The following is a 27770-nucleotide window of genomic DNA, read 5'->3' as shown; positions in this document are numbered from 1 at the left end:
GCACCTATCCTGGTACAAGTAAGTGCCCTTCAGAACTAATTTAATTTTTACTAGACTCATATGTACTTTCTGTCAGAAGACTTACTTTGTTTGCTCCGCTGTGACAAACATCCGCCATGCCTCTGTGTACTGCCTGGACATCACGCTGGCCCGGGACCCCTCTGATTCCCATTCCCCTGAATGGGTCAAGTCTTTCAAATGAGTGGCTAAGAACACAGCTCAAAGCCAGACGCAGTCAGCCTCCTCCTGTAGACTCCTTAGTCATTCATTTGAGGACACCTTGTCCTGACTTCAGAGGATCCTGGTCACAGGGCAATGGCCCACTGGGAGGTGATCATATCCCAGCCATGCTGTTTACTGTAGAGTTCTGCCTAGTTTTTAGCACAATTTACAAATTGCCCTATTGGGCACCAAATAGTCAGCAGGTTTTTGCCCAAGATGCATATGCCCCTTTACAATAGATATAAACATGTATGCTCGGCCAGGATTTATGGGGGAATCCGGTATAGATAGTTGTTTGCTTAAGAAACAGATATTGAGGAATTTTAAAGAATTTCCTGACGGATGTGAGTTCTATATCTAGACAATATGGCTGAGCAAAGCCACAATATCATGTGAGGTCTATGGGCCATTAAGCACCAATCGTTTATCTGATGAAATGAATAAAAGAACAGGAAGATCTGAACTCACGGTAATGACATCCAGGATACTGAGCAGACTGTGCACGCTGTCCCCGGCCAACACTTCTTTCACCACCATCTCATTACCGTCCTGGAAAGAAAAATGTAAATTAACACTAAAATCATTTACACAAATAGGATACAGCTCTGTACATAACTAGTTTATTTTTTGCTTCCTCTCAGACCAATGCCACAGTATAGGAATCGCTTTTGGGTTATAATGGGAACATTGGGTCCTTAGGATACTACTCGATCCAGTTATAAGCCATTTCTGACTAAGGAGATGGAATTACTGACAGAAGATGCAGGTGATATGTCCGCCCTTGTAATCGTAGTCTTTAATGTCAGTCAGTGGATGGAAGGTCGATGTCTTTGGGTCAGAACAATTTTCATTCTCTGTTCCCAAGTATGTAAACTTTCTAAAAATATATACGAACGTTGTTTTAAGTATAAGAAGTTGTATAAAAAGGACTCATTGTCAAATCAGACAAGACGACGGTCAAAGCAATCCTGAGTTGACAATTATATGCAGCAACTAATCAAGGATCGTAACCTTTTCTATTAAAGGATTGGGATCACGTTGAAAAGTTATTCCCTATGTCATCTCTGGAAGACCCAAAGAAATGAATGGAGCACAGGTGAGCCCCATACACGTGATGGCTAGAAGCATTGTCCCACCACTGACAAGACATTAAAGGGGTATTTCCACAATCAAAAAGTATCTCCTATTCTATGCAAAACTTTCTGATCGCTCTGATCCATTCTCAGTCTATTAGACTGTCCCATAAATAATGAATGGACACTCTGAAATTAGGAAGTTATCCCCTATTTTCTGAAAAGAGATCACGTCTCAACATGGTACAAACCCTTAACTGTGGAAACGGTTGTTATATATTGATCCTGCCAGTTTCAGTGCCCCTCTTCTCCTCCGATGATGCAGAGCCAAAGCTGCCTCTGCTTTCAGCATGGGAGTGCGACCATGCCATTGGTCTGAGCTGTCAATCTTCAGGAGTGCACCCTTCCCCACCAGCAAGAAGGAAACCAGGAGGCAGAAGAGTGGTGCACTCCTGAAGAAGGAAGATTAGACAATAGCTTTAAATTATTTGTGAAGCCTTTATTAGTCCGATAAATATTAAACAAAAAAATCTGTAAACCAAATTATCATACCCAACACAGAACACAATAAAGTAACTGCACTCACGCTTTCCTGAATGCAGACTTCCAGCATCCCGTCCTGGACCACATAAATACTGTTATCCAGCTGTCCTGGGCGGAAAATGTATTCTCCTTCATGGAGCTGTACGAAGACCATGTGCTTACAGAGTTCAAGGAATAAAGGTTTCTCAAAGTGACCCAGGACCCTGCGCCAAAAGGACAAAATAGCAATCACACTTATGAATACCACATAGAAAAGTTGGGCTGTCTCCTATACCTGTACATGTCCTGAAGACACAGGAAAAAGTCAAACTGAGTGTAAGTAACGAGTCACTGTCAAACCTTTAGTAAAAAGTATATCTGCATTTATAATAACCGAAAGCAACCACAAGCATGCTCTATGGATAATATCACACAAGTGTGAGGTCTAGGGGCTTAGCTGCTGTTAGTTCGGGGGATCAGAGCTGCGATCAGGAAGGGACTTGCAGCCATAATACATCTGAAATGTTATTGCCCCACCTAGAACACGGATATAACGGAAATGCAGTAATTTACCATGATGAAAAAGGGCACCTTTTTTCAATAAAATTATAATATTATGTTAAGATCTTGAAAATAGAAGGAAACAAGTGACCACGGCTTAATATATGTGGCAACACGATGATCACACAATAGGTAAGAGGGGTCTCGCAGAACTCACCGCACATTCTTCAGCATATACAGGACTTCTGATGGCAAGTGAGAATTTTTAACATCAAACTCTGTAAGATCGGCTTCCAAGAGGGAAGGAGGAGGCTCCTTTTTCTGTAAGGTGGGATATTCCTTCTTAAAACGAAGTATTCTATAAGAAAAAGAAAAAAAGGGTTGCAATGCTTTCATTAGATAAAATTCTTGACAAGTGTGGACTAATCAGAGCAGCTCATTATTCCCCTCTGTTTGGATGTTTTTTCATGATGCGTTGACTTAATGCGGCCAAAAGCACACCTGTATTTGGTAGCCAATGGCTGCAAAATTGTACTGGTGAATGGATGTATTACCAAATACGGTCATGGCTGCAGTCGTATGTGGGGGGACAAGTCCCGAAACTTGTGTGCGGTATGACGCCAACCTCATATCCTTACAGCAAGTTACAATTTGAGGAAAACTCACAAAGAAAATACCTGTGATCGCTCCTGATGCATTGACGGTACCTGAGCAATAAGTACGATATCCTAATCTGTTGGAGCTAACTGAAGGGTTTTTCCAGTGGTGCTCACTTCGGCATTGGGTGAGGAGCGGCAGCGATGACATCATGTCTACAGATATTTGCTGGGACACAAGCAGGTATGCACCTGGCCTTATTCATAAGGACATGTGCACGGTATCTGCTGAGTGGGCATGGGTCCTGGCAGGTACCTACAGACATGGAACATTGGTGCTACTCACCTCCGACTGGGGACAAGAAAACCTTGAAATAGCTTCAACCTGTATCCCCTGCCTCCTGCATGTGATAGATTTCTCCTGGTCATACATTGAACTCCAACATAAGCAGAGCCCTGATGTGACGTTCGCAGCTGTCTGCTCAGACGAGAACTATGCAACTGTATTTGCTTCCAGGGGAAGTTGGGTAAATGTTGAGAGACAATTCTATAATATCACACATGTCCCCATGGCCCACTATGACATTGCACCTCCTTACCTTTTAGCCAGTGTCAGGACCCTTACTCTTTTCCTCATTCGTGGTCTTGAGACAGTGTTGCCTCCCACCAGGGTGTTTGGCAGAGTAGTGACCTGCGCAGAAATAACAGCCATTACTATCTTGCAGCATACAGTGAAGCAACCTGGACTGAATGAATGTAAAATATATAATGAACCTTCCTTCTATAAGAAATACTAGAAAAGTTTACTGAATAATAAGTATATTAGTATAGTGTTGTATGGTCCACAAAGAATCTTTAATATACAGTTAGTGCCTATAAATGGCATCTAAAGATCACACCTAAGAAATGTAAAACAGAAATTAGCACACCTGCCAGATTTTAAAGGATAAAGTTGTAAATAAAGCAATGATATAGGACAAAATATTTTGTAATAAATCTTATTCGGACACTCCCCCATCCTCTGTTTTGCGAGCCATAATAAAAATAATTCCATTCACAGACGATAAAAATCATTAAATTAATGTCCTGTTAGGGTATGTGCACACGATGCAGAAATGAAGCAGAAAATTTCTGCATCATTTCTGCATCTCCCTGGCAGAAAAAACGCATGCAGATTGTGCATGCGTTTTTCCTGCAGAATACATGCGGATCCACATGCAGATTCACATGCGTTTCCGCATGCAGATTGACAAGCGCTTTCCAGGCGATGTTAGCATCACCTGGAAAGTGCTTGATAACTAGGTCACACTATATAAATCCATGCAAAAAGCATGGATTTATACAGTGTGAACCGAGAGCGTGTATATACTTACCTCCGATGGCCCGCGCTGTCCTGCTCAATCTGTTCTCCCGGCTGCCGGCAACTTTGAATTGAAAGACCTGCCGACGTCAGCGTCACGTGACCCGTCACATGACTCTGACGTCACCGCAGGTCCTACAACTCACTGCAAAGTGCCGGGAACCAAGCGGGAGCGCTGCGCGGGCCGACAGAAGGTAAGAATACATTATTTTTTATTTTATTCTTCTTTTTACAGCTTTTTTAATGGTACCTGGGTGTGGATGAGACTCTCCTCTCCTCCACACCCGGGTACCATCCGCACATTAGAACGCACCAATTACGCAAGTACAGATGCTGTCTTGCGGAATTGGCGCGTTCTAATGCAAGTCAATGGCGGCGAAATCGCCGCGTTTCCGCAAAATTAATTGACATGCTGCGGATTTTTGACCGCAGCGTTAACGCTGCGGAAAAATCCGCATCATGGGCACAGCACATGCGGATTTCCATTGGGGAACATTGCTTCCCTTCTACCATGCGTTTTTCATGCGTTTCCGCGGCGTTTACGCAACTGCAAAAACGCCGCGGAAACGCATGAAATACGCATCGTGTGAACACAGCCTTATTCTAGGAAAACTTCACAGGATATTTTATTACAATTGTAGGCAAATAAATCCCTTTTCCCTAAAATGAATCAGACCTGTCATGGCACAGTCCTTTTCAAATCAGGAAATCTATAAGGTGTCCTTCCAAAATAGCGGCCATGGATGTTATTGCACTCACGAGACCCCTAAAAAGACTTTAAGGGGCAGCCCTATTGGCTGATAAGAATAATATATGTGGGATTTCTCTTATCCGATCAGCAGTAATAGCGAGGTGAATACAATGATTATACAGCGCCACCTATGATTGGAGGAGATAGTTAGTGGGTACAGTAACACTCACAAACATTGTTTAAAATCACACAATATTATGCTGTCCATCAATACACTAGCAGTATAAAATATAGTGACCTAATAGGTGAGGCCGGACAATGATTAGCTGCAGTTATACAGCCCTCCTTGACTCACACTGACTGTCCATACAATATGTGTTGTGTGTGCAGAATCTCCAGTGTATCCTATGAGATGCAGCTTGAGTCTGTTCTCCTGCCTGCTGTTTATAAGAGTTGACAAGTAGAAACCTATCTCAAGCAGGAGGCAGGCGATACAGGTTAAAGCTGTTTCACATAAAATGTATTGACATTCTGCAATTTGTGTGAGGAGATTTATAATTAAAGGACTCTGAAGAGATGACAGAATAAATTTGCTGGACCCTGGTCCAGCGGCCATGTCTGTATAATGTGGCCGCCGGATGGAAGCCCTGCAAATCACGTCCCGCACCTCTTCTGATTTGAAGGCAAGGTGTCAAGTCACTGTTGCACCGTGACGCACATATGATGTTGCACTAGGCCTACTAATCAAAAGAAGCACGGGTGATGCCGAACGATAAAAGGAGGTTCACAGTGCTCTGGAGGCTACAAAATACGGACATTACTACTATACCAGGGTCCTGGGGATCAATTTGTTCATCTCTAAAATAAAATAAAAAAATAAACTATTTATTTGTACAAAAATGCCAAAATCAATATAAAACCCATACCTTGCGCATGATCTTTCGTCCATAAAACATAACTTTGTCTCTTTTCCGAAATCGGTAGCGTGGTACTTCTGGCTGTTGCTGTTCTGCAAGGGGAAAAAAGAGAGAGGTTGTGAACTGCACTTTCCCAGAAAAAGTGCCTAATCCTTACTTTCTGATTAGGGGCAATTGGGATGACTTCACATGAACAAGGACGGCCATGACAGCACGACATGTGCTTGCATACACTCACAGAAGAACTGTGCAGCCATTAACAGCAGATTTCTCTCTCTCAAATTACTTCAGTCATTATTTTTAATGGAAAGGATAACACCATGCTGCAAAAAAAACATTTACTGAAGAAACCTTTGAGAGAGAAATATACTCTAGTAGTGCCCAAGAGTGGGTCATACAAAAGAATCTATGAGACTTATGCTCATGATAATGTGACAGTCCTCCATGTTACCAAGTCTCACAAACACCTAAAAGGTAGCCATACACCTTTAGGATATGTGCACACATTGAATATTTTGTGTGCAGAAATTTCTGCATCTCTTTGCAGGAAAACGCAGCCTCAAAAATGTTGCATTTTTGGTACGTTTTAGCCTGCGTTTTTTCAGTGCATTCAATGGGTGAAAAAAGCAGGCAAAAACGCACAGAGAATTGACATGCTGCAGATTATTTTCTGCACGAAATCTGCAAGTCAAAAATACTCAACATGTGCATGACACTTCAGGTTTCTCATTCACTTTGCCGGCATCAGGTTTTGCTAGCAAATCTGCATGGTAAAAAAGCACCAAATCTGCAACGTGTGCACACAGCCTTAATATCTGTCAGATGATAAACAGTCCTCCTGGTCCCTGTGTTCACATGCACACACACTTCTTTTTAAATATGGAGTGGGCAGTAAGCCCCTGCCAGATTTCTCCCTTGAGGGAAAAAAGTGAGTTATTGTGGACTCCTTCAGCCATATGAGTACAGAAACTGCACTTTCCAATGCATAGAGTTACAGGAGAAAAACGTGTAACATGCAGATCTTGCCTTTTTACTTGTAGATAAAGGATGAAATTGTAATTGCTATTGAGAGAAAACAGCGCCCTGGTGATAACTGCTAACAGGGCGAGTCACAGTGCAGAATCTGCTGGGTATGGTCACACAATGTACTCAGTAATCAGAGTCATTTCTGCTCCCGTGAGATTAGAGAGCGTCTCACCCTAGAAGGGTCACAGAGATATTACTGTCACAACCACATGATCACACGTTTTACTCTCCTGGTCGCCCCAGTCACATGATCTCTTATATCTGCTTAGCTCCTTATATACTTTCAGCTATTATGACACTTTTCTTGCTGATTAAGTTGTGAGTAAAGTAAGTCAACCATGGAGAGACATCTCGCCATCGCCCCAGTCAAATTTCCCAGCATAGAAGCAAAGAAATTAGTAAATATGATGTAAAATTTTTGGCGCGACAAAGTATTTCTGATCACTCCAAGCACAGTCATAGAAAACAGCTCCTGGCACACTTGTCCCTTTACCATTTTTGCATTTTCGTTTTTCACTCCCCTTCTTCCAAGCGACACAATTTTTTTTTATTCTTCCATTGACCTAACTAATATGGGGGCTTGTTTTTTTTGCGGGAAGAGTTGTAGTACTGAATCACTTAGAATAAAAATAAAAAAATATATAGAAGTGTGGTAAAATGATAGAAAAAAAAAAATTAAAAGAAATCCGCAATTCTGCCACTGTGTTAAGTGTGGCGTTCATTGTGCAGTAGAAATAAACTGATAACACAATTCTCCAGGTCTGTATGAACTGCGTTCTATACATTGCACTGATAGAATTTCTCTTGCAGAGACTAACGCAAGAGAAACTGACATGCTGCGGTAGGTAAAGACGTCTCCGCGGGTGATCCGCAGGAGCACGGAGACGCATAGTGGGCATGGGATTTCTTGAAACCCCACCAACTATGCTGTAACATCTGGATGCTGTGGACTGCAGGGAGCGCAAGTCCGCAGCCATTCCGGACAGTGGGCACGTTCTCTTATTGCGTTTTTTGGTGGAATTATAGCAACTGATTAACAATTCTGGAGCTTCGATTTTTTTTTTTTTCACTTTACGGCTTTTATCATACATGTTAATTTTATATTTTAATATATCCGACTTTTACAGATGCGGAGATGTCAAATGTTTTTCCTATGAAAGTCCTGTGAATACCGGCTTGAGGCCGACGTTCATAGAAGATCGAGATTTTTGCTATACATATCAGCGCTGAAGTCCTGCTATGTATAGCACAGGCGATCGGACAATTGTAGCTTCAAGTCCCCTAAAGAAACCATTCAACTGTGTAAAAAGCGAAGAAAAAGAAAAAAAGTTTTAAATAAGAAAAAAATTCCAATAACCCCTCCTTTCGCCCCATTGAAAATAAAACCATTAAAAAAAATAAACCAAAAACATATTTGGTGTCGCTGCTTTCAGAAATATTCGATCTATCAAAATATAAAATAAATCGGATCGGTAAACAGCGTAATGAGAAAAGGAAAAAAACATATGCCCGAATTATGGTTTTTTTTTTAGCCACCACAACACTGCAATAAAATGCAGTAACAGCCAATTAAAACATCGTATCTATCCCAAAATGGTAGCAATAAAAATAAGCCATAAAGCAGCCTCAGATCCCCAAAAAATGGAAATGCTACAGGTCTTGAAAAATGGCGACAAAACTTTTTTCATACAAATTTCAGAATTTTTTTTCCACCACTCAAAAAATAAATTATACATGTTTGTTATCTGCGTACTCGTTCTGACCTGGGGAATCAAATTGCACAGTCAGTTTTACCATATAATGAACATGGTAAATAAAAAAAAATCAATTGTGGAATTGCACTTTTTTTTGCAATTTCACCGCACTTGGAATTTTTTCCCTGTTTTCAAGTACACTATACGGTAAAATCAATAGTACCATTCAAAGTACAACTTGTCCCGCAAAAAACAAGCCCTCATATGGCTATCTTGACAGGAAAATAAAAAAGTTATGGCTCTTAGAAGAAGGGGAAGAAAAAAAAAAATGGCCATGACGTGAAGCTGTTAATGTATATACTAGCAGCAGTGAGCACTTAGCCGTAGATATAATTGTCTAATTGGTGGGGGTTCAAACATTAAAATCTTACAAGGACTTAAAACATAATGGTCGCAGACCTTTCAGGTTTTTTTTCCTCGTCATTCTCGATCACTAATATTTCAAATGACCAATCAAATTTTTGCATAGGGTTTTCAAGAAATAAAAGGCGCAGCAAGATTTGTGTATTTAAAGAAAAAAACAAACACACACAACACTTACTGGACTGTCGAAATTTCTTGTACACAATAAATACAACAATTCCAATAAGGGAAAGGGCAACAACAGCTCCGATCAGGATCCCAGTCAGCTGAGAAAAGAGGAAAAAGAAAGTTAGACGCTGGACGTCATCAGCAGGGATTAAGCCGTCTACGCCCTTGGCTCGGCTCGATAGCTTTTCCTACCGACCACCCGTAAAACACATCGTACAGGGGTATATATTGCATAGAGCATATCATAAAACATAACTTTTAATCATATCAAATAAAAATTAAACCAAGAAACCCCAATCCAGAGCTTTTAGGAGAAATGAACATTGCTGTAATTTCAAATCTTATGTTGCCATAAGAAAAAAAATGGACAATAAAAGACTCAATATTTAGGTCCAATAATAAACCACAAAATGCAATAGGACCTAACTTCACACTGGTTGTGGTGCAGCAGAGCCAATGTGAACATTTGCAGTAGAAGAGGAATACGGCACATCCATCCAATCGATAAAGGAAAAAGCTTTATAGAGGAATTATTAAAATCAGAGAGATCTGCTGTACAAGATAAAAACCTGACGTGTTTCTGGGGTGGAAAACGCCCGGAATCATAGGATATACAAAGAATCTCTGGTTTTAAGTGTTAAAAAACCAATAGCATCAATGATGACAACAAGTTCTGTAGAGAAGCTGCTGTGTATAAAAGCCTATCACAGGTAAGAACAAAAATACCCAAATTGATCAATGACGTGAACATGCATAAAATAAAACATATTCAAGGCCATAATAGAAATGTCAAGCAAGAAATATTAACATTTGGAAATAAAAAGGAACAGACAATAAACCACAAATCACCTAACACACATATAAATATTGATCGCAAAAGTAAAGGGATGAAAAAAATAATAATTTAAATGCTGAATTGTATGATTTAAGGCAAGAAACACAAATAAAAAATAAATAATGTGTATAATTCGTGCCAAAGGGATATTTGATGTATTGCATTGTGTGTAAAACTTGCAATCTGCGCTATGTGGTCTGCACCGCAAAAAAATTAAAAAACCATATAGCTGAACATTTGTCTAAGGCCACGGCCCCACTATCAGTATTCGGTCGGTATTTTTTCTCAGGAGTGGGAGCCAAAACCAGGTGAGGAACAATCAGAGAAAAGGTATAATAGAAACAAGTCACCAATTCTGCATTTATCACCCACTCCTGGTTTTGGCTCCCACTCCTGAGAAAAAATACTGACCAAATACTGATAGTGGGGCAATGGCCTAATATTAGCAGTGCAGTGTAACTTATTCTGGTGCATTAAAATATTTTGTTACCACACATGAAAGGAGACATTTTTTGTTTTTAATTCTATACTGCAGAGAAGGTGTATTTATTTTTTATAATTTTAATTCATTTAATTTTTTTTATGGTGTTTCTTGCCTTAAATCATGCAATTCAGTGTTTAGTTATCATTTTTTCAACCATTTACTTTTGGATTGGTATTTATAATGTGAGTTATAGGTGATTTGTGATTTATTGAGTTTTTCTTTTTCTTTCCAAAGGCTATTATTTCTTGTTTTGACATCTACATTATGACCTTCATTATGTTTTATTTTATGCGTGTTAACGTCATTTATCGATTTGGGTATTTCTGTTCTTGCCTGTGATAGGCTTTTATATGCAGCAGCTTCTGCACAAGTCATTTGGTCATCATTAATGCGATTGGTTCTTTAAGGCCACGGCCCCACTATCAGTATTTGGTCAGTAATTTTTCTCAGGAGTGGGAGCCAAAACCAGGAGTGGGTGATAAATGCAGAATTGGTGACTTGTTTCTATTCTACCTTTTCTCTGATTGTTCCTCACCTGGTTTTGGCTCCCACTCCTGAGAAAAAATACTGACAGAATACAGACCAAATACTGATAGTGGGGCCGTGGTCTTACACTTAAAACCAGAGTCCCATGATTCTTTGCATATCCTATAATTAAGGGAGTTTTACACGCCAGAAACGAGTTGGGTTTTTATCTTGTACAGCGGATAGATCTGTTTTTAATGATTCCTCAATAAAGATTTTTCCTATACTGATTGGATGGATGTGCCGTATTCCTCTTCTACTGAAAATTTTATAAAAATAGTCTTTCATAATAGCTAAAAATAAAAAAAAAATTGCAAAAGGATAATTCAATAAAAACTGTTACTTCAGCCTTACCATGGTGGTCTGGAGGCGCTCTTCCACAAACTGGAGAACTCTGCTGGGAAGGTCTATGCCCATAGCAAAGGCTGGCTGAAAAGGCAAAAAAGAAGCAGACAATCACACAAATATAAGAGAAATAAAATAGCAATAAAAGGATATTAAAACACATCTAGGGAACGACCTCAGACATCAATGTGTTTTCCTCCGTCAACATAGCCAAAATCCTGCCAAGTACCCCTCCGGAGGTGAAAGCAGTGTTTCCAATGAATACCATGTCTCCTACCAGTGCCAGGAGCCCCATCGCTGACTGTCATTGTGTCATCAGTGGCTGAAATCAGGCAGAGGAGCAGAAATGGCAATGGATGATAGACCCACGCTGCTTCTGCCCCTGACTCTGGCACAAGATACAGTTTTCCAATCGCGGAGCCTCATATCAGGCATCGGACAGCTGCTGGAAGCCACCGCTATTGGGTGGAAGGTCAGCAGATCGGTTTTCAGAGTTGTGACACTGTGAACAATTACTGCTGCAATGAAAACAACTCGAGCCTCCGGGCACAGGGAAAAGGCAAGGTCAAAGTCACAGCACAGTTATCAAGAACAAATCTGCCAGTGCCGGGCACAGGGCATTATCACCGCCGTCCTAATTCTGACCCTTACTGCGAGGGCATCCTGCATAGTGTATTATTATACATATAGCACTCAGACACATGGTATACATGTATACGATACCTCCATGCAACTGCTGTTGTCATCAGCCATATCTGAAAATAACAGAAATTTAATTCATTAAAATATAGAAGTAAAGCTAATTAGGGAAAAAAAATAAATCTGTATACAATTTTTTTTTCATTTGTAATAATATCCGACAGCAGATACATGCTGGCCCGAACCACAGACAGCATATATCAGACACCGGCTGTATTGTTTCAGCCAGGTAGGTTTTACTCTAACACTGCGGTCGATGGTCGCCACGCTGCATAGGCGACCAGTCCAAGAAGCCAGCCCCTGTCGGCTCCTCCAGGGACAGGTCTCTCCCTATACAAGTACACCTGTCATCCTGGGGGAGCGCACGGGGAGACACTGACAGAGACCGATTTCTTGGACTGGACACCTGTGCGGCATGGTCCCCTGATGGCTTTTAACCCCTTTATGACCTTAGGATTTTCAGTTTTTGCATTTTCGTTTTTTGCTCCCCTTGTTCCCAGAGCCATAACGTTTTTATTTTTTGGGCAATATGAGGGCTTAATGCGGGACGAGTTGTACTTTTAAACGCCATTATTAGTTTTACGATATCGTGTACTGAAAAACGGGAAAAAAATTTCAAGCGCAGTGAAATTGCAAAAAAAAATGCAATTACGCAGTTGTTTTTTTTTTTTCTTTCTTTCCACGTTCACTGAATGCTAAAACTGACCTGCCGTCATTATTCTCCAGGTCATTATGAGTTTGAAGACACCAAACATGTATAGGTTCTTTTTTATTTAAGTGGTGAAAAAAAATTCCAAAGTTTGCTAAAAATAAATAAATAAATAAATAAATGGCGCCATTTTCCGAGACCCGTAGCGTCTCCATTTTTTGGGATCTGGGGCCGGGTGAGGGCTTATTTTTTGTGCACCGGGCTGATGTTTTTATTGATACGATGTTTTGATCGCCCGTTAACGCATTTTATTGCGATGACCAAAAAAACATAATTCTTTTCTCGTTACGCCGTTTACCGATCGGATTAATTATTTTTATATTGATAGATCAGGCGATTCTGAACGTGGTGATACCAAATATGTGTATGTCGGGTTTATTTTTTATTATTTTATTTTGAATGGGGCAAAAGGGGGGTGATTTAAACTTTTATATTTTTTTAAAAACATTTTTTTTACACTTTTTGCTTGCTTCTATAGTCTCCATAGGAGAGTAGAAGCAGTAACTGTCTGATCGCCTCTGCTACATAGAGGTGATGAGCAGATCAGCTCTATGTAGCAGAAATGCTCCTATAAGATGAGTGACTCCCACTAGGTGGCGCTCATAGTGATCTTTACATGACAACCACTGGGGTCTGCTGCCGACCAAGGGTTGTCATGCCCACCCATCAGTGACCCGCGATCACGTGGCGGGGTCACCGATGGGCAAGGTAAATGATGCGCTTCCGGCGCGGTGCTGTTAAATGCCGCTGTCAGATATTGACAGTGTCATTTAACTGGTTAACAGCCGCGGGTGATTCGCAATTCCACCCACGGCTGTTGCAGGCACATGTCAGCTGTAAGAATCAGCTGACATGTGCCCGGTTCAGTGCGGGCTCAGCGCCGGAGCCCGTGCTGAACTGGGGGTGATGGCCTGGGGCGTACTAATACCCATCTTTATAAATGGGTATTGTCGGATAGAGCTTGTAAAAGCAAGTAATTATTCAATTTACTGCTTATCAACATTTTGAGCCGTTTTTGATGTATTAACACTTTTGTTTATGGCTCGTTGCCTTGGAGCCTGACCACTGCTGCCACACAGAAGAACACATGCAGAGCTTACTAGCTCTCTTCTATTAAAAAGGACTTGAAGCTGGCCAGGATTGCTGGAGCAAGCTGTTACCTTCTCATCCCAGCTAGCTCAGCACAGAGCTTATGAGCCAGACAGCAGCGGTGGTGGTCGGCAACAAGCTGAAAACAAAAAAGTGTTAATATATCAAGAACAGCTTAACATTTAAAAAAGCAGTAAATTACAAAAAGTACAATGTCAATCTAAGAAGATGGGAATAACCCTTTAAAAGGCCGCAGTGTTTCAGAGTGAAACATAGCTGGATGAAACGATAGCCAGTGTCTGATAGATGCTGTACGTGGTTTGGGCAACACGTATCAGTGGTGCTTGAAAGCTAAAAAATAAAATTATGGATATGGAAAAAAATATATAGAAATTAATAAGATTCTCACTTTTTAATTTTCCAACATTTACCTGCAAAATAACGTCAGGAATACAAATAATGATTGGCGACAACAATACTAATGTGTAACCTCGCAATGCAAACTGAGGAGAAATGTAAATTATGTCGATCAGAGACCTCAAAAGGATTCCACTAGTAATACAAAGAAGCTCTGTGCAGGCGAGAACAAGAGGCTGGAAACAAGATACAAAATAAGGAACTTTGCACCATAAAAAACACATTGCACAATAACATGTCACAATGCAAGCAGCAAAACAACAGGCTAATCAGTCAATAGACACCGCAGGAAGAAAGACAGATGGAACTTCTGACATGTGTCCACGGTCTTGGTGGGGTCTGGGCACCGAGTCCACTCACTGACAGATAAGTGGCTGCGATGCTCTGCAGACTGATGTATACCTTTACAGAAGTCAGACAATAGACTGGCATTCAAGAGGCCCTCCTCCACCTCCCATCAATGTTTTATCCTCTTAATATATTGCAATCATCATATTATACAGCACTGTGTACTTAAAATTCCTAATTTTGCCTTTCTACTCAGTTAATTATTCTTTTCTCTGCTCTGTGTAGAAACAGGAAGTCTCTTGTCCTCTGCATTTATCATTCCCCTCTTCAACTCCTGACTCAACAGCTCCCTCCTCCCCCCTGCCAGGGACTTTTGCAGGGACTCATGACTCATACAGGGAAAAATTACCTCTTTTTTTCTACAGAGAGCTTAGAAGGGCTCAGCTAGTCAGTTTTAATCACGTGATATCATAGACCTAATGGGAAAGAGAAGAATTAGCTGGGTAGAATGGAAAAATGAGCAATTGTAATTACACAGTTCTATATATGATATAATGAATGCAATATAATAATAGGATAAAAACTTTGATGGGAGGAGGAGGGCTTCTTTACAGTACAATTAAACTAAGCTGTTTTGGATAAGACTTTTTTTGCCATTATTCTGAATAGAAAAATAAAATATAAGAAAAAAAAAATCACATTGATTGCATTCAAATAAATTGTATTGTATAATTTTCAGTTTTTGCAAAATTGTGTCCGAAAAAAAAAAAAAAAAAAGACGTTTATAAACCAGAAAGTTAATAGGGGAGTAGGTTAGAGGGACAGGTGAGGAGCCAGGAGAACAGATGTTTTTCAGTAGTCAGCATGGAGTAAAGGAGACCTACCTCCCGTAAGGGCTGCATGAACGAAGGCTGGAGCTCAGGCATTATGGGTAAGAAAGTCCACAACTAGGGATAGGGTCAGCATTAAAGACAGGAGACAGAAAGGAGAGCAGGGAGAGAGTTAACACTCAGCCACACAGGTTAGGAAGGAAATGCAGATGCACCTACCTGATAACAGGTAACAAACACTCACTATCTAATTGATGATTATTACTATATGAAATCGCTGCAGGGGGAGTTGTGGGGGTAGAAACGTTTACAGGGTTAGAGAAGTCAAACCTCTGAAGATCAGATTACGGTAACTTTTTTTTTTTTTAAAAGAGATCTTCATGATATGAAGTGGGGGTGTTGGACCCCCACGGATCTGATGCTGATGACCTTTCCTTAGGTCATCAATATTAAAGTCCTAGTCAACCCCTTCAAAAGAACATATGACCTTCAGACGGCTTAATCCTGCGCTGCTGACCTAAGATCCTACTGAAGTCATTCTTTACCTTGTGTGCTTTGTGCTGAATACAGTTGTGACTACAATAAAGTATTATCCAGGGACCAGCGTCCTCCTACGTCACATTATTCCATCTATCCAGGGAATGTCCTCCTACGTCACATTATTCCATCTATCCAGGGAATAGCGTCCTCCTACGTCACATTATTCCATCTATCCAGGGAATAGCGTCCTCCTACGTCACATTATTCCATCTATCCAGGGATCAGTGTCCTCCTACGTCACATTATTCCATCTATCCAGGGAACAGCGTCCTCCTACGTCACATTATTCCATCTATCCAGGGAATAGCGTCCTCCTACATCACATTATTCCATCTATCCAGGGAATAGCGTCCTCCTACGTCACATTATTCCATCTATCCAGGGACCAGCGTCCTCCTACGTCACATTATTCCATCTATCCAGGGACCAGCGTCCTCCTACGTCACATTATTCCATCTATCCAGGGACCAGCGTCCTCCTACGTCACATTATTCCATCTATCCAGGGACCAGCGTCGTCCTACGTCACATTATTCCATCTATCCAGGGACCAGCGTCCTCCTACGTCACATTATTCCATCTATCCAGGGAATAGCGTCCTCCTACGTCACATTATTCCATCTATCCAGGGAATAGCGTCCTCCTACGTCACATTATTCCATCTATCCAAGGACCAGCGTCCTCCTACGTCACATTATTCCATCTATCCAGGGACCAGCGTCCTCCTACGTCACATTATTCCATCTATACAGGGACCAGCGTCCTCCTACGTCACATTATTCCATCTATCCAGGGAATGTCCTCCTATGTCACATTATTCCATCTATCCAGGGAATAGCGTTCTCCTACGTCACTTTATTCCATCTATCCAGGGAATAGCGTCCTCCTACGTCACATTATTCCATCTATCCAGGGAATGTCGTTCTCCTACGTCACATTATTCCATCTATCCAGGGAATGTCCTCCTATGTCACATTATTCCATCTATCCAGGGACCAGCGTCCTCCTACGTCACATTATTATATATATCCAGGGAATAGCGTCCTCCTACGTCACATTATTCCATCTATCCAGGGACCAGAGTCCTCCTACGTCACATTATTCCATCTATCCAGGGAATAGCGTCCTCCTACGTCACATTATTCCATCTATCCAGGGACCAGCGTCCTCCTACGTCACATTATTCCATCTATCCAGGGAATAGCGTCCTCCTACGTCACATTATTCCATCTATCCAGGGACCAGCGTCCTCCTACGTCACATTATTCCATCTATCCAGGGAATAGCGTCCTCCTACGTCACATTATTCCATCTATCCAGGGACCAGCGTCCTCCTACGTCACATTATTCCATCTATCCAGGGAATAGCGTCCTCCTACGTCACATTATTCCATCTATCCAGGGACCAGCGTCCTCCTACGTCACATTATTCCATCTATCCAGGGAATAGCGTCCTCCTACGTCACATTATTCCATCTATCCAGGGAATAGCGTCCTCCTACGTCACATTATTCCATCTATCAAGGGACCAGCGTCCTCCTACGTCACATTATTCCATCTATCCAGGGACCAGCGTCCTCCTACGTCACATTATTCCATCTATCCAGGGACCAGCGTCCTCCTACGTCACATTATTCCATCTATCCAGGGACCAGCGTCGTCCTACGTCACATTATTCCATCTATCCAGGGACCAGCGTCCTCCTACGTCACATTATTCCATCTATCCAGGGAATAGCGTCCTCCTACGTCACATTATTCCATCTATCCAGGGAATAGCGTCCTCCTACGTCACATTATTCCATCTATCCAGGGACCAGCGTCCTCCTACGTCACATTATTCCATCTATCCAGGGACCAGCGTCGTCCTACGTCACATTATTCCATCTATCCAGGGACCAGCGTCCTCCTACGTCACATTATTCCATCTATCCAGGGAATAGCGTCCTCCTACGTCACATTATTCCATCTATCCAGGGAATAGCGTCCTCCTACGTCACATTATTCCATCTATCCAGGGAATAGCGTCCTCCTACGTCACATTATTCCATCTATCCAGGGACCAGCGTCCTCCTACGTCACATTATTCCATCTATCCAGGGACCAGCGTCCTCCTACGTCACATTATTCCATCTATACAGGGACCAGCGTCCTCCTACGTCACATTATTCCATCTATCCAGGGAATGTCCTCCTATGTCACATTATTCCATCTATCCAGGGAATAGCGTTCTCCTACGTCACTTTATTCCATCTATCCAGGGAATAGCGTCCTCCTACGTCACATTATTCCATCTATCCAGGGAATGTCGTTCTCCTACGTCACATTATTCCATCTATCCAGGGAATGTCCTCCTATGTCACATTATTCCATCTATCCAGGGACCAGCGTCCTCCTACGTCACATTATTATATATATCCAGGGAATAGCGTCCTCCTACGTCACATTATTCCATCTATCCAGGGACCAGAGTCCTCCTACGTCACATTATTCCATCTATCCAGGGAATAGCGTCCTCCTACGTCACATTATTCCATCTATCCAGGGACCAGCGTCCTCCTACGTCACATTATTCCATCTATCCAGGGAATAGCGTCCTCCTACGTCACATTATTCCATCTATCCAGGGACCAGCGTCCTCCTACGTCACATTATTCCATCTATCCAGGGAATAGCGTCCTCCTACGTCACATTATTCAATCTATCCAGGGAATAGCGTCCTCCTACGTCACATTATTCCATCTATCAAGGGACCAGCGTCCTCCTACGTCACATTAATCCATCTATCCAGGGAATAGCGTCCTCCTAAGTCACATTATTCCATCAATCCAGGGACTAGCGTCCTCCTACGTCACATTATTCCATCTATCAAGGGACCAGCGTCCTCCTACGTCACATTATTATATATATCCAGGGAACAGCGTCCTCCTACGTCACATTATTCCATCTATCCAGGGAACAGCGGTCTCCTACGTCACATTATTCCATCTATCCAGGGAACAGCGTCCTCCTACGTCACATTATTCCATCTATCCAGTGACCAGAGTCCTCCTACGTCACATTATACCATCTATCCAGGGAATAGCGATCTCCTACGTCACATTATTCCATCTATCCAGGGAATAGCGTCCTCCTACGTCACATTATTCCATCTATTCAGGGAACAGAGTCCTCCTACGTCACATTATTCCATCTATCCAGGGAATAGCGTCCTCCTACGTCACATTATTCCATCTATCCAGGGACCAGAGTCCTCCTAAGTCACATTATTCCATCTATCCAGGGAACAGCGTCCTCCTACGTCACATTATTCCATCTATCCAGGGAACAGCGTCCTCCTACGTCACATTATTCCATCTATCAAGGGACCAGCGTCCTCCTACGTCACATTATTATATATATCCAGGGAATAGCGTCCTCCTACGTCACATTATTCCATCTATCAAGGGACCAGCGTCCTCCTACGTCACATTATTATATATATCCAGGGAACAGCGTCCTCCTACGTCACATTATTCCATCTATCCAGGGACCAGCGTCCTCCTACGTGTCCTCCTACGTCACATTATTATATATATCCAGGGAATAGCGTCCTCCTACGTCACATTATTCCATCTATCCAGGGACCAGCGTCCTCCTACATCACATTATTCCATCTATCCAGGGAACAGCGTCCTCCTACGTCACATTATTCCATCTATCCAGGGAACAGCGTCCTCCTACATCACATTATTATATATATCCAGGGAATAGCGTCCTCCTACGTCACATTATTCCATCTATCCAGGGACCAGCGTCCTCCTACGTCACATTATTCCATCTATCCAGGGACCAGCGTCCTCCTACGTCACATTATTCCATCTATCCAGGGACCAGCGTCCTCCTACGTCACATTATTCCATCTATCCAGGGACCAGCGTCCTTCTACGTTACATTATTCCATCTATCCAGGGAATAGCGTCCTCCTACGTCACATTATTCCATCTATCCAGGGAATAGCGTCCCCCTACGTCACATTATTCCATCTATCCAGGGACCATCGTCCTCCTACGTCACATTATTATATATATCCAGGGAATAGCGTCCTCCTACGTCACATTATTCCATCTATCCAGGGACCATCGTCCTCCTACGTCGCATTATTCCATCTATCCAGGGACCATCGTCCTCCTACGTCACATTATTCCATCTATCCAGGGAATAGCGTCCTCCTACGTCACATTATTCCATCTATCCAGGGACCAGCGTCCTCCTACGTCACATTATTATATATATCCAGGGAATAGCGTCCTCCTACGTCACATTATTCCATCTATCCAGGGACCAGCGTCCTCCTACATCACATTATTCCATCTATCCAGGGAACAGCGTCCTCCTACGTCACATTATTCCATCTATCCAGGGAACAGCGTCCTCCTACATCACATTATTCCATCTATCCAGGGAACAGCGTCCTCCTACGTCACATTATTCCATCTATCCAGGGAACAGCGTCCTCCTACATCACATTATTCCATCTATCCAGGGAATAGCGTCCTCCTACGTCACATTATTCCATCTATCCAGGGACCAGCGTCCTCCTACGTCACATTATTCCATCTATCCAGGGAACAGCGTCCTCCTACATCACATTATTCCATCTATCCAGGGAACAGCGTCCTCCTACGTCACATTATTTCATCTATCCAGGGAATAGCATCCTCCTACGTCACATTATTCCATCTATCCAGGGAACAGCGTTCTCCTACGCCACATTATTCCATCTATCCAGGGAATGTCCTCCTACGTCACATTATTCCATCTATCCAGGGAACAGCGTCCTCCTACGTCACATTATTCCATCTATCCAGGGACCATCGTCCTCCTACGTCACATTATTCCATCTATCCAGGGACCATCGTCCTCCTACGTCACATTATTCCATCTATCCAGGGACCATCGTCCTCCTACGTCACATTATTCCATCTATCCAGGGAATAGCGTCCTCCTACGTCACATTATTCCATCTATCCAGGGAATAGCGTCCTCCTACGTCACATTATTCCATCTATACAGGGACCAGCGTCCTCCTACGTCACATTATTATATATATCCAGGGAACAGCGTCCCCATACGTCACATTATTATATATATCCAGGGAATAGCGTCCCCATACGTCACATTATTATATATATCCAGGGAATAGCGTCCCCCTACGTCACATTATTACATATATCCAGGGAATAGCGTCCTCCTACGTCACATTATTCCATCTATCCAGGGAATAGCGTCCTCCTACGTCACATTATTCCATCTATCCAGGGACCAGCGTCCTCCTACGTCACATTATTACATATATCCAGGGAATAGCGTCCTCCTACGTCACATTATTCCATCTATCCAGGGACCAGCGTCCTCCTACGTCACATTATTATATATATCCAGGGAATAGCGTCCTCCTACGTCACATTATTCCATCTATCCAGGGACCAGCGTCCTCCTACATCACATTATTCCATCTATCCAGGGAACAGCGTCCTCCTACGTCACATTATTCCATCTATCCAGGGAACAGCGTCCTCCTACGTCACATTATTCCATCTATCCAGGGAATAGCGTCTTCCTACGTCACATTATTCTATCCATCCAGGGAATAGCGTCCTCCTACGTCACATTATTCCAATCTATCCAGGGAATAGCGTCCTCCTACGTCACATTATTCCATCTATCCAGAGAATAGCGTCCTCCTACGTCACATTATTCCATCTATCCAGGGAACAGCGTTCTCCTACGCCACATTATTCCATCTATCCAGGGAATGTCCTGCTACGTCACATTATTCCATCTATCCAGGGAATAACATCCTCCTACGTCACATTATTCCATCTATCCAGGGACCAGCGTCCTCCTACGTCACATTTATCCATTTATCCAGGGACCAGCGTCCTCCTACGTCACATTATTCCATCTATCCAGGGACCAGCGTCCTCCTACGTCACATTATTCCATCTATCCAGGGACCAGCGTCCTCCTACGTCACATTATTCCATCTATCCAGGGACCAGCGTCCTCCTACGTCACATTATTCCATCTATCCAGGGACCATCGTCCTCCTACGTCACATTATTCCATCTATCCAGGGACCAGCGTCCTCCTACGTCACATTATTCCATCTATCCAGGGAATAGCGTCCTCCTACGTCACATTATTCCATCTATCCAGGGACCAGCGTCCTCCTACGTCACATTATTACATATATCCAGGGAATAGCGTCCACCTACGTCACATTATTCCATCTATCCAGGGACCAGCGTCCTCCTACATCACATTATTCCATCTATCCAGGGAACAGCGTCCTCCTACGTCACATTATTCCATCTATCCAGGGAATAGCGTCCTCCTACGTCACATTATTCCATCTATCCAGAGAATAGCGTCCTCCTACGTCACATTATTCCATCTATCCAGGGACCAGCGTCCTCCTACGTCACATTATTCCATCTATCCAGGGACCAGCGTCCTCCTACGTCACATTATTCCATCTATCCAGGGATCAGCGTCCTTCTACGTTACATTATTCCATCTATCCAGGGAATAGCGTTCTCCTACGTCACATTATTCCATCTATCCAGGGAATAGCGTCCCCCTACGTCACATTATTACATATATCCAGGGACCAGCGTCCTCCTACTTCACATTATTATATATATCCAGGGAACAGCATCCTCCTACGTCACATTATTCCATCTATCCAGGGACCAGCGTCCTCCTACGTCACATTATTCCATCTATCCAGGGAATAGCGTCCTCCTACATCACATTATTCCATCTATCCAGGGAACAGCATCCTCCTACGTCACATTATTCCATCTATCCAGGGACCATCGTCCTCCTACGTCGCATTATTCCATCTATACAGGGACCATCGTCCTCCTACGTCACATTATTCCATCTATCCAGGGAATAGCGTCCTCCTACGTCACATTATTCCATCTATCCAGGGACCAGCGTCCTCCTACGTCACATTATTATATATATCCAGGGAATAGCGTCCTCCTACATCACATTATTCCATCTATCCAGGGAACAGCGTCCTCCTACGTCACATTATTCCATCTATCCAGGGAACAGCGTCCTCCTACGTCACATTATTCCATCTATCCAGGGAATAGCGTCCTCCTACGTCACATTATTCCATCTATCCAGGGACCAGCGTCCTCCTACGTCACATTATTCCATCTATCCAGGGAATAGCGTCCTCCTACGTCACATTATTCCATCCATCCAGGGAATAGCGTCCTCCTACGTCACATTATTCCATCTATCCAGGGACCAGCGTCCTCCTACGTCACATTATTCCATCTATCCAGGGACCAGCGTCGTCCTACGTCACATTATTCCATCTATCCAGGGAATAGCGTCCTCCTACGTCACATTATTCCATCTATCCAGGGAATAGCATCCTCCTACGTCACATTATTCCATCTATCCAGGGATCAGCGTCCTCCTACGTCACATTATTCCATCTATCCAGAGAATAGCGTCCTCCTACGTCACATTATTCCATCTATCCAGGGACCAGCGTCCTCCTACGTCACATTATTCCATCTATCCAGGGAACAGCGTCCTCCTACATCACATTATTCCATCTATCCAGGGAATAGCGTCCTCCTACGTCACATTATTTCATCTATCCAGGGAATAGCATCCTCCTACGTCACATTATTCCATCTATACAGGGAATAGCATCCTCCTACGTCACATTATTCCATCTATCCAGGGAACAGCGTTCTCCTACGCCACATTATTCCATCTATCCAGGGAATGTCCTCCTACGTCACATTATTCCATCTATCCAGGGAACAGCGTCCTCCTACGTCACATTATTCCATCTATCCAGGGAACAGCGTCCTCCTACGTCACATTATTCCATCTATCCAGGGACCATCGTCCTCCTACGTCACATTATTCCATCTATCCAGGGACCATCGTCCTCCTACGTAACATTATTCCATCTATCCAGGGAATAGCGTCCTCCTACGTCACATTATTCCATCTATCCAGGGAATAGCGTCCTCCTACGTCACATTATTCCATCTATCCAGGGACCAGCGTCCTCCTACGTCACATTATTATATATATCCAGGGAATAGCGTCCCCCTACGTCACATTATTATATATATCCAGGGAATAGCGTCCCCCTACGTCACATTATTCCATCTATCCAGGGAATAGCGTCCTCCTACGTCACATTATTCCATCTATCCAGGGACCAGCGTCCTCCTACGTCACATTATTACATATATCCAGGGAATAGCGTCCTCCTACGTCACATTATTCCATCTATCCAGGGACCAGCGTCCTCCTACGTCACATTATTATATATATCCAGGGAATAGCGTCCTCCTACGTCACATTATTCCATCTATCCAGGGACCAGCGTCCTCCTACATCACATTATTCCATCTATCCAGGGAACAGCGTCCTCCTACGTCACATTATTCCATCTATCCAGGGAACAGCGTCCTCCTACGTCACATTATTCCATCTATCCAGGGAATAGCGTCCTCCTACGTCACATTATTCTATCCATCCAGGGAATAGCGTCCTCCTACGTCACATTATTCCAATCTATCCAGGGAATAGCGTCCTCCTACGTCACATTATTCCATCTATCCAGGGAACAGCGTTCTCCTACGCCACATTATTCCATCTATCCAGGGAATGTCCTGCTACGTCACATTATTCCATCTATCCAGGGAATAACATCCTCCTACGTCACATTATTCCATCTATCCAGGGAACAGCATCCTCCTACGTCACATTATTCCATCTATCCAGGGACCAGCGTCCTCCTACGTCACATTTATCCATTTATCCAGGGACCAGCGTCCTCCTACGTCACATTATTCCATCTATCAAGGGACCAGCGTCCTCCTACGTCACATTATTCCATCTATCCAGGGACCAGCGTCCTCCTACGTCACATTATTCCATCTATCCAGGGACCAGCGTCCTCCTACGTCACATTATTCCATCTATCCAGGGACCAGCGTCCTCCTACGTCACATTATTCCATCTATCCAGGGACCAGCGTCCTCCTACGTCACATTATTACATATATCCAGGGAATAGCGTCCTCCTACGTCACATTATTCCATCTATCCAGGGACCAGCGTCCTCCTACATCACATTATTCCATCTATCCAGGGAACAGCGTCCTCCTACGTCACATTATTCCATCTATCCAGGGAATAGCGTCCTCCTACGTCACATTATTCCATCTATCCAGAGAATAGCGTCCTCCTACGTCACATTATTCCATCTATCCAGGGAACAGCGTTCTCCTACGCCACATTATTCCATCTATCCAGGGAATGTCCTGCTACGTCACATTATTCCATCTATCCAGGGAATAACATCCTCCTACGTCACATTATTCCATCTATCCAGGGAACAGCATCCTCCTACGTCACATTATTCCATCTATCCAGGGACCAGCGTCCTCCTACGTCACATTATTCCATCTATGCAGGGACCAGCGTCCTCCTACGTCACATTATTCCATCTATCCAGGGACCAGCGTCCTCCTACGTCACATTATTCCATCTATCCAGGGACCAGCGTCCTCCTACGTCACATTATTCCATCTATCCAGGGACCAGCGTCCTCCTACGTCACATTATTCCATCTATCCAGGGACCAGCGTCCTCCTACGTCACATTATTCCATCTATCCAGGGACCAGCGTCCTCCTACGTCACATTATTCCATCTATGCAGGGACCAGCGTCCTCCTACGTCACATTATTCCATCTATCCAGGGACCAGCGTCCTCCTACGTCACATTATTCCATCTATCCAGGGACCAGCGTCCTCCTACGTCACATTATTCCATCTATCCAGGGAATAGCGTCCTCCTACGTCACATTATTCCATCTATCCAGGGAACAGCGTCCTCCTACGTCACATTATTATATATATCAAGGGAACACCGTCTTCCTACGCCACATTATTCCATCTATCCAGGGAATAGCATCCTCCTACGTCACATTATTCCATCTATCCAGGGAATAGCGTCCTCCTACGTCACATTATTCCATCTACCCAGGGATCAGCGTCCTCCTACGTCACATTATTCCATCTACCCAGGGATCAGCGTCCTCCTACGTCACATTATTCCATCTATCCAGGGAATAGCGTCCTCCTACGTCACATTATTCCATCTACCCAGGGATCAGCGTCCTCCTACATCACATTATTCCATCTATCCAGGGACCAGCGTCCTCCTACGTCACATTATTCCATCTATCCAGGGAATAGCGTCCTCCTACGTCACATTATTCCATCTATCCAGGGAATAGCGTCCTCCTACGTCACATTATTCAATCTATCCAGGGAACAGCGTCCTCCTACGTCACATTATTATATATATCCAGGGAATTGCGTCCTCCTACGTCACATTATTCAATCTATCCAGGGAACAGCGTCCTCCTACATCACATTATTATATATATCCAGGGAATAGCGTCCTCCTACGTCACATTATTCAATCTATCCAGGGAACAGCGTCCTCCTACGTCACATTATTATATATATCCAGGGATCAGCATCCTCCTACGTCACATTATTCAATCTATCCAGGGAACAGCGTCCTCCTACGTCACATTATTCCATCTATCCAGGGACCAGCATCCTCCTACGTCACATTATTTCATCTATCCAGGGAATAGCGTCCTCCTACGTCACATTATTCCATCTATCCAGGGAATAGCGTCCTCCTACGTCACATTATTCCATCTACCCAGGGATCAGCGTCCTCCTACATCACATTATTCCATCTATCCAGGGACCAGCGTCCTCCTACGTCACATTATTCCATCTATCCAGGGAATAGCGTCCTCCTACGTCACATTATTCAATCTATCCAGGGAACAGCGTCCTCCTACGTCACATTATTATATATATCCAGGGAATTGCGTCCTCCTACGTCACATTATTCAATCTATCCAGGGAACAGCGTCCTCCTACATCACATTATTATATATATCCAGGGAATAGCGTCCTCCTACGTCACATTATTCAATCTATCCAGGGAACAGCGTCCTCCTACGTCACATTATTATATATATCCAGGGATCAGCATCCTCCTACGTCACATTATTCAATCTATCCAGGGAACAGCGTCCTCCTACGTCACATTATTCCATCTATCCAGGGACCAGCATCCTCCTACGTCACATTATTTCATCTATCCAGGGAATAGCGTCCTCCTACGTCACATTATTCCATCTATCCAGGGAATAGCGTCCTCCTACGTCACATTATTCCATCTATCCAGGGACCAGCATCCTCCTACGTCACATTATTCTATCCATCCAGGGAATAGCGTCCTCCTACGTCACATTATTCCATCTATCCAGGGAATAGCGTCCTCCTACATCACATTATTCCATCTATCCAGGGAATGTCCTCCTACGTCACATTATTCCATCTATCCAGGGACCAGCGTCCTCCTACGTCACATTATTCCATCTATCCAGGGAATAGCGTCCTCCTACGTCACATTATTCCATCTATCCAGGGAACAGCGTCCTCCTACGTCACATTATTCCATCTATCAAGGGACCAGCGTCCTCCTACGTCACATTATTATATATATCCAGGGAACAGCGTCCTCCTACGTCACATTATTCCATCTATCCAGGGACCAGCGTCCTCCTACGTCACATTATTCCATCTATCCAGGGAATAGCGTCCTCCTACGTCACATTATTCCATCTATCAAGGGACCAGCGTCCTCCTACGTCACATTATTCCATCTATCCAGGGACCAGCGTC

The 27770-nt window shown here is 43.3% G+C and overlaps 1 protein-coding gene across 7 annotated transcripts in view; it reads right to left on the bottom strand.

Annotated features, from left to right (window-relative positions):
• PNPLA7 (patatin like domain 7, lysophospholipase) overlaps positions 1-27770 on the bottom strand; it is a 153382-nt gene that overhangs the window by 102146 nt on the left and 23466 nt on the right. For 2 of the 7 annotated variants that reach the window (XM_073640574.1, XM_073640573.1), the window contains exons 2-10: positions 15469-15531; positions 12106-12137; positions 11392-11466; positions 9204-9291; positions 5892-5974; positions 3514-3605; positions 2536-2676; positions 1882-2041; positions 691-771 (exon numbers count right to left, since the gene is read on the bottom strand). In XM_073640574.1, the coding sequence (XP_073496675.1) occupies positions 691-771; positions 1882-2041; positions 2536-2676; positions 3514-3605; positions 5892-5974; positions 9204-9291; positions 11392-11466; positions 12106-12135 (750 nt within the window). In that variant the 5' untranslated portion in view covers positions 12136-12137; positions 15469-15531. Of the gene's footprint in view, positions 1-690; positions 772-1881; positions 2042-2535; positions 2677-3513; positions 3606-5891; positions 5975-9203; positions 9292-11391; positions 11467-11557; positions 11786-12105; positions 12138-13950; positions 13972-14993; positions 15061-15468; positions 15532-27770 lie in introns of those variants that run through there. The other 5 variants (XM_073640575.1, XM_073640572.1, XM_073640576.1 and 2 more) reach the window with 4 other exon arrangements.

The sequence above is a fragment of the Phyllobates terribilis genome, unplaced genomic scaffold (genome assembly GCF_046119375.1).
Source record: "Phyllobates terribilis strain yellow unplaced genomic scaffold, ASM4611937v1 Scaffold_7__3_contigs__length_470593459, whole genome shotgun sequence".
NCBI lineage: Eukaryota > Metazoa > Chordata > Amphibia > Anura > Dendrobatidae > Phyllobates > Phyllobates terribilis.
This window is presented reverse-complemented; position numbering and strand designations above follow the sequence as displayed.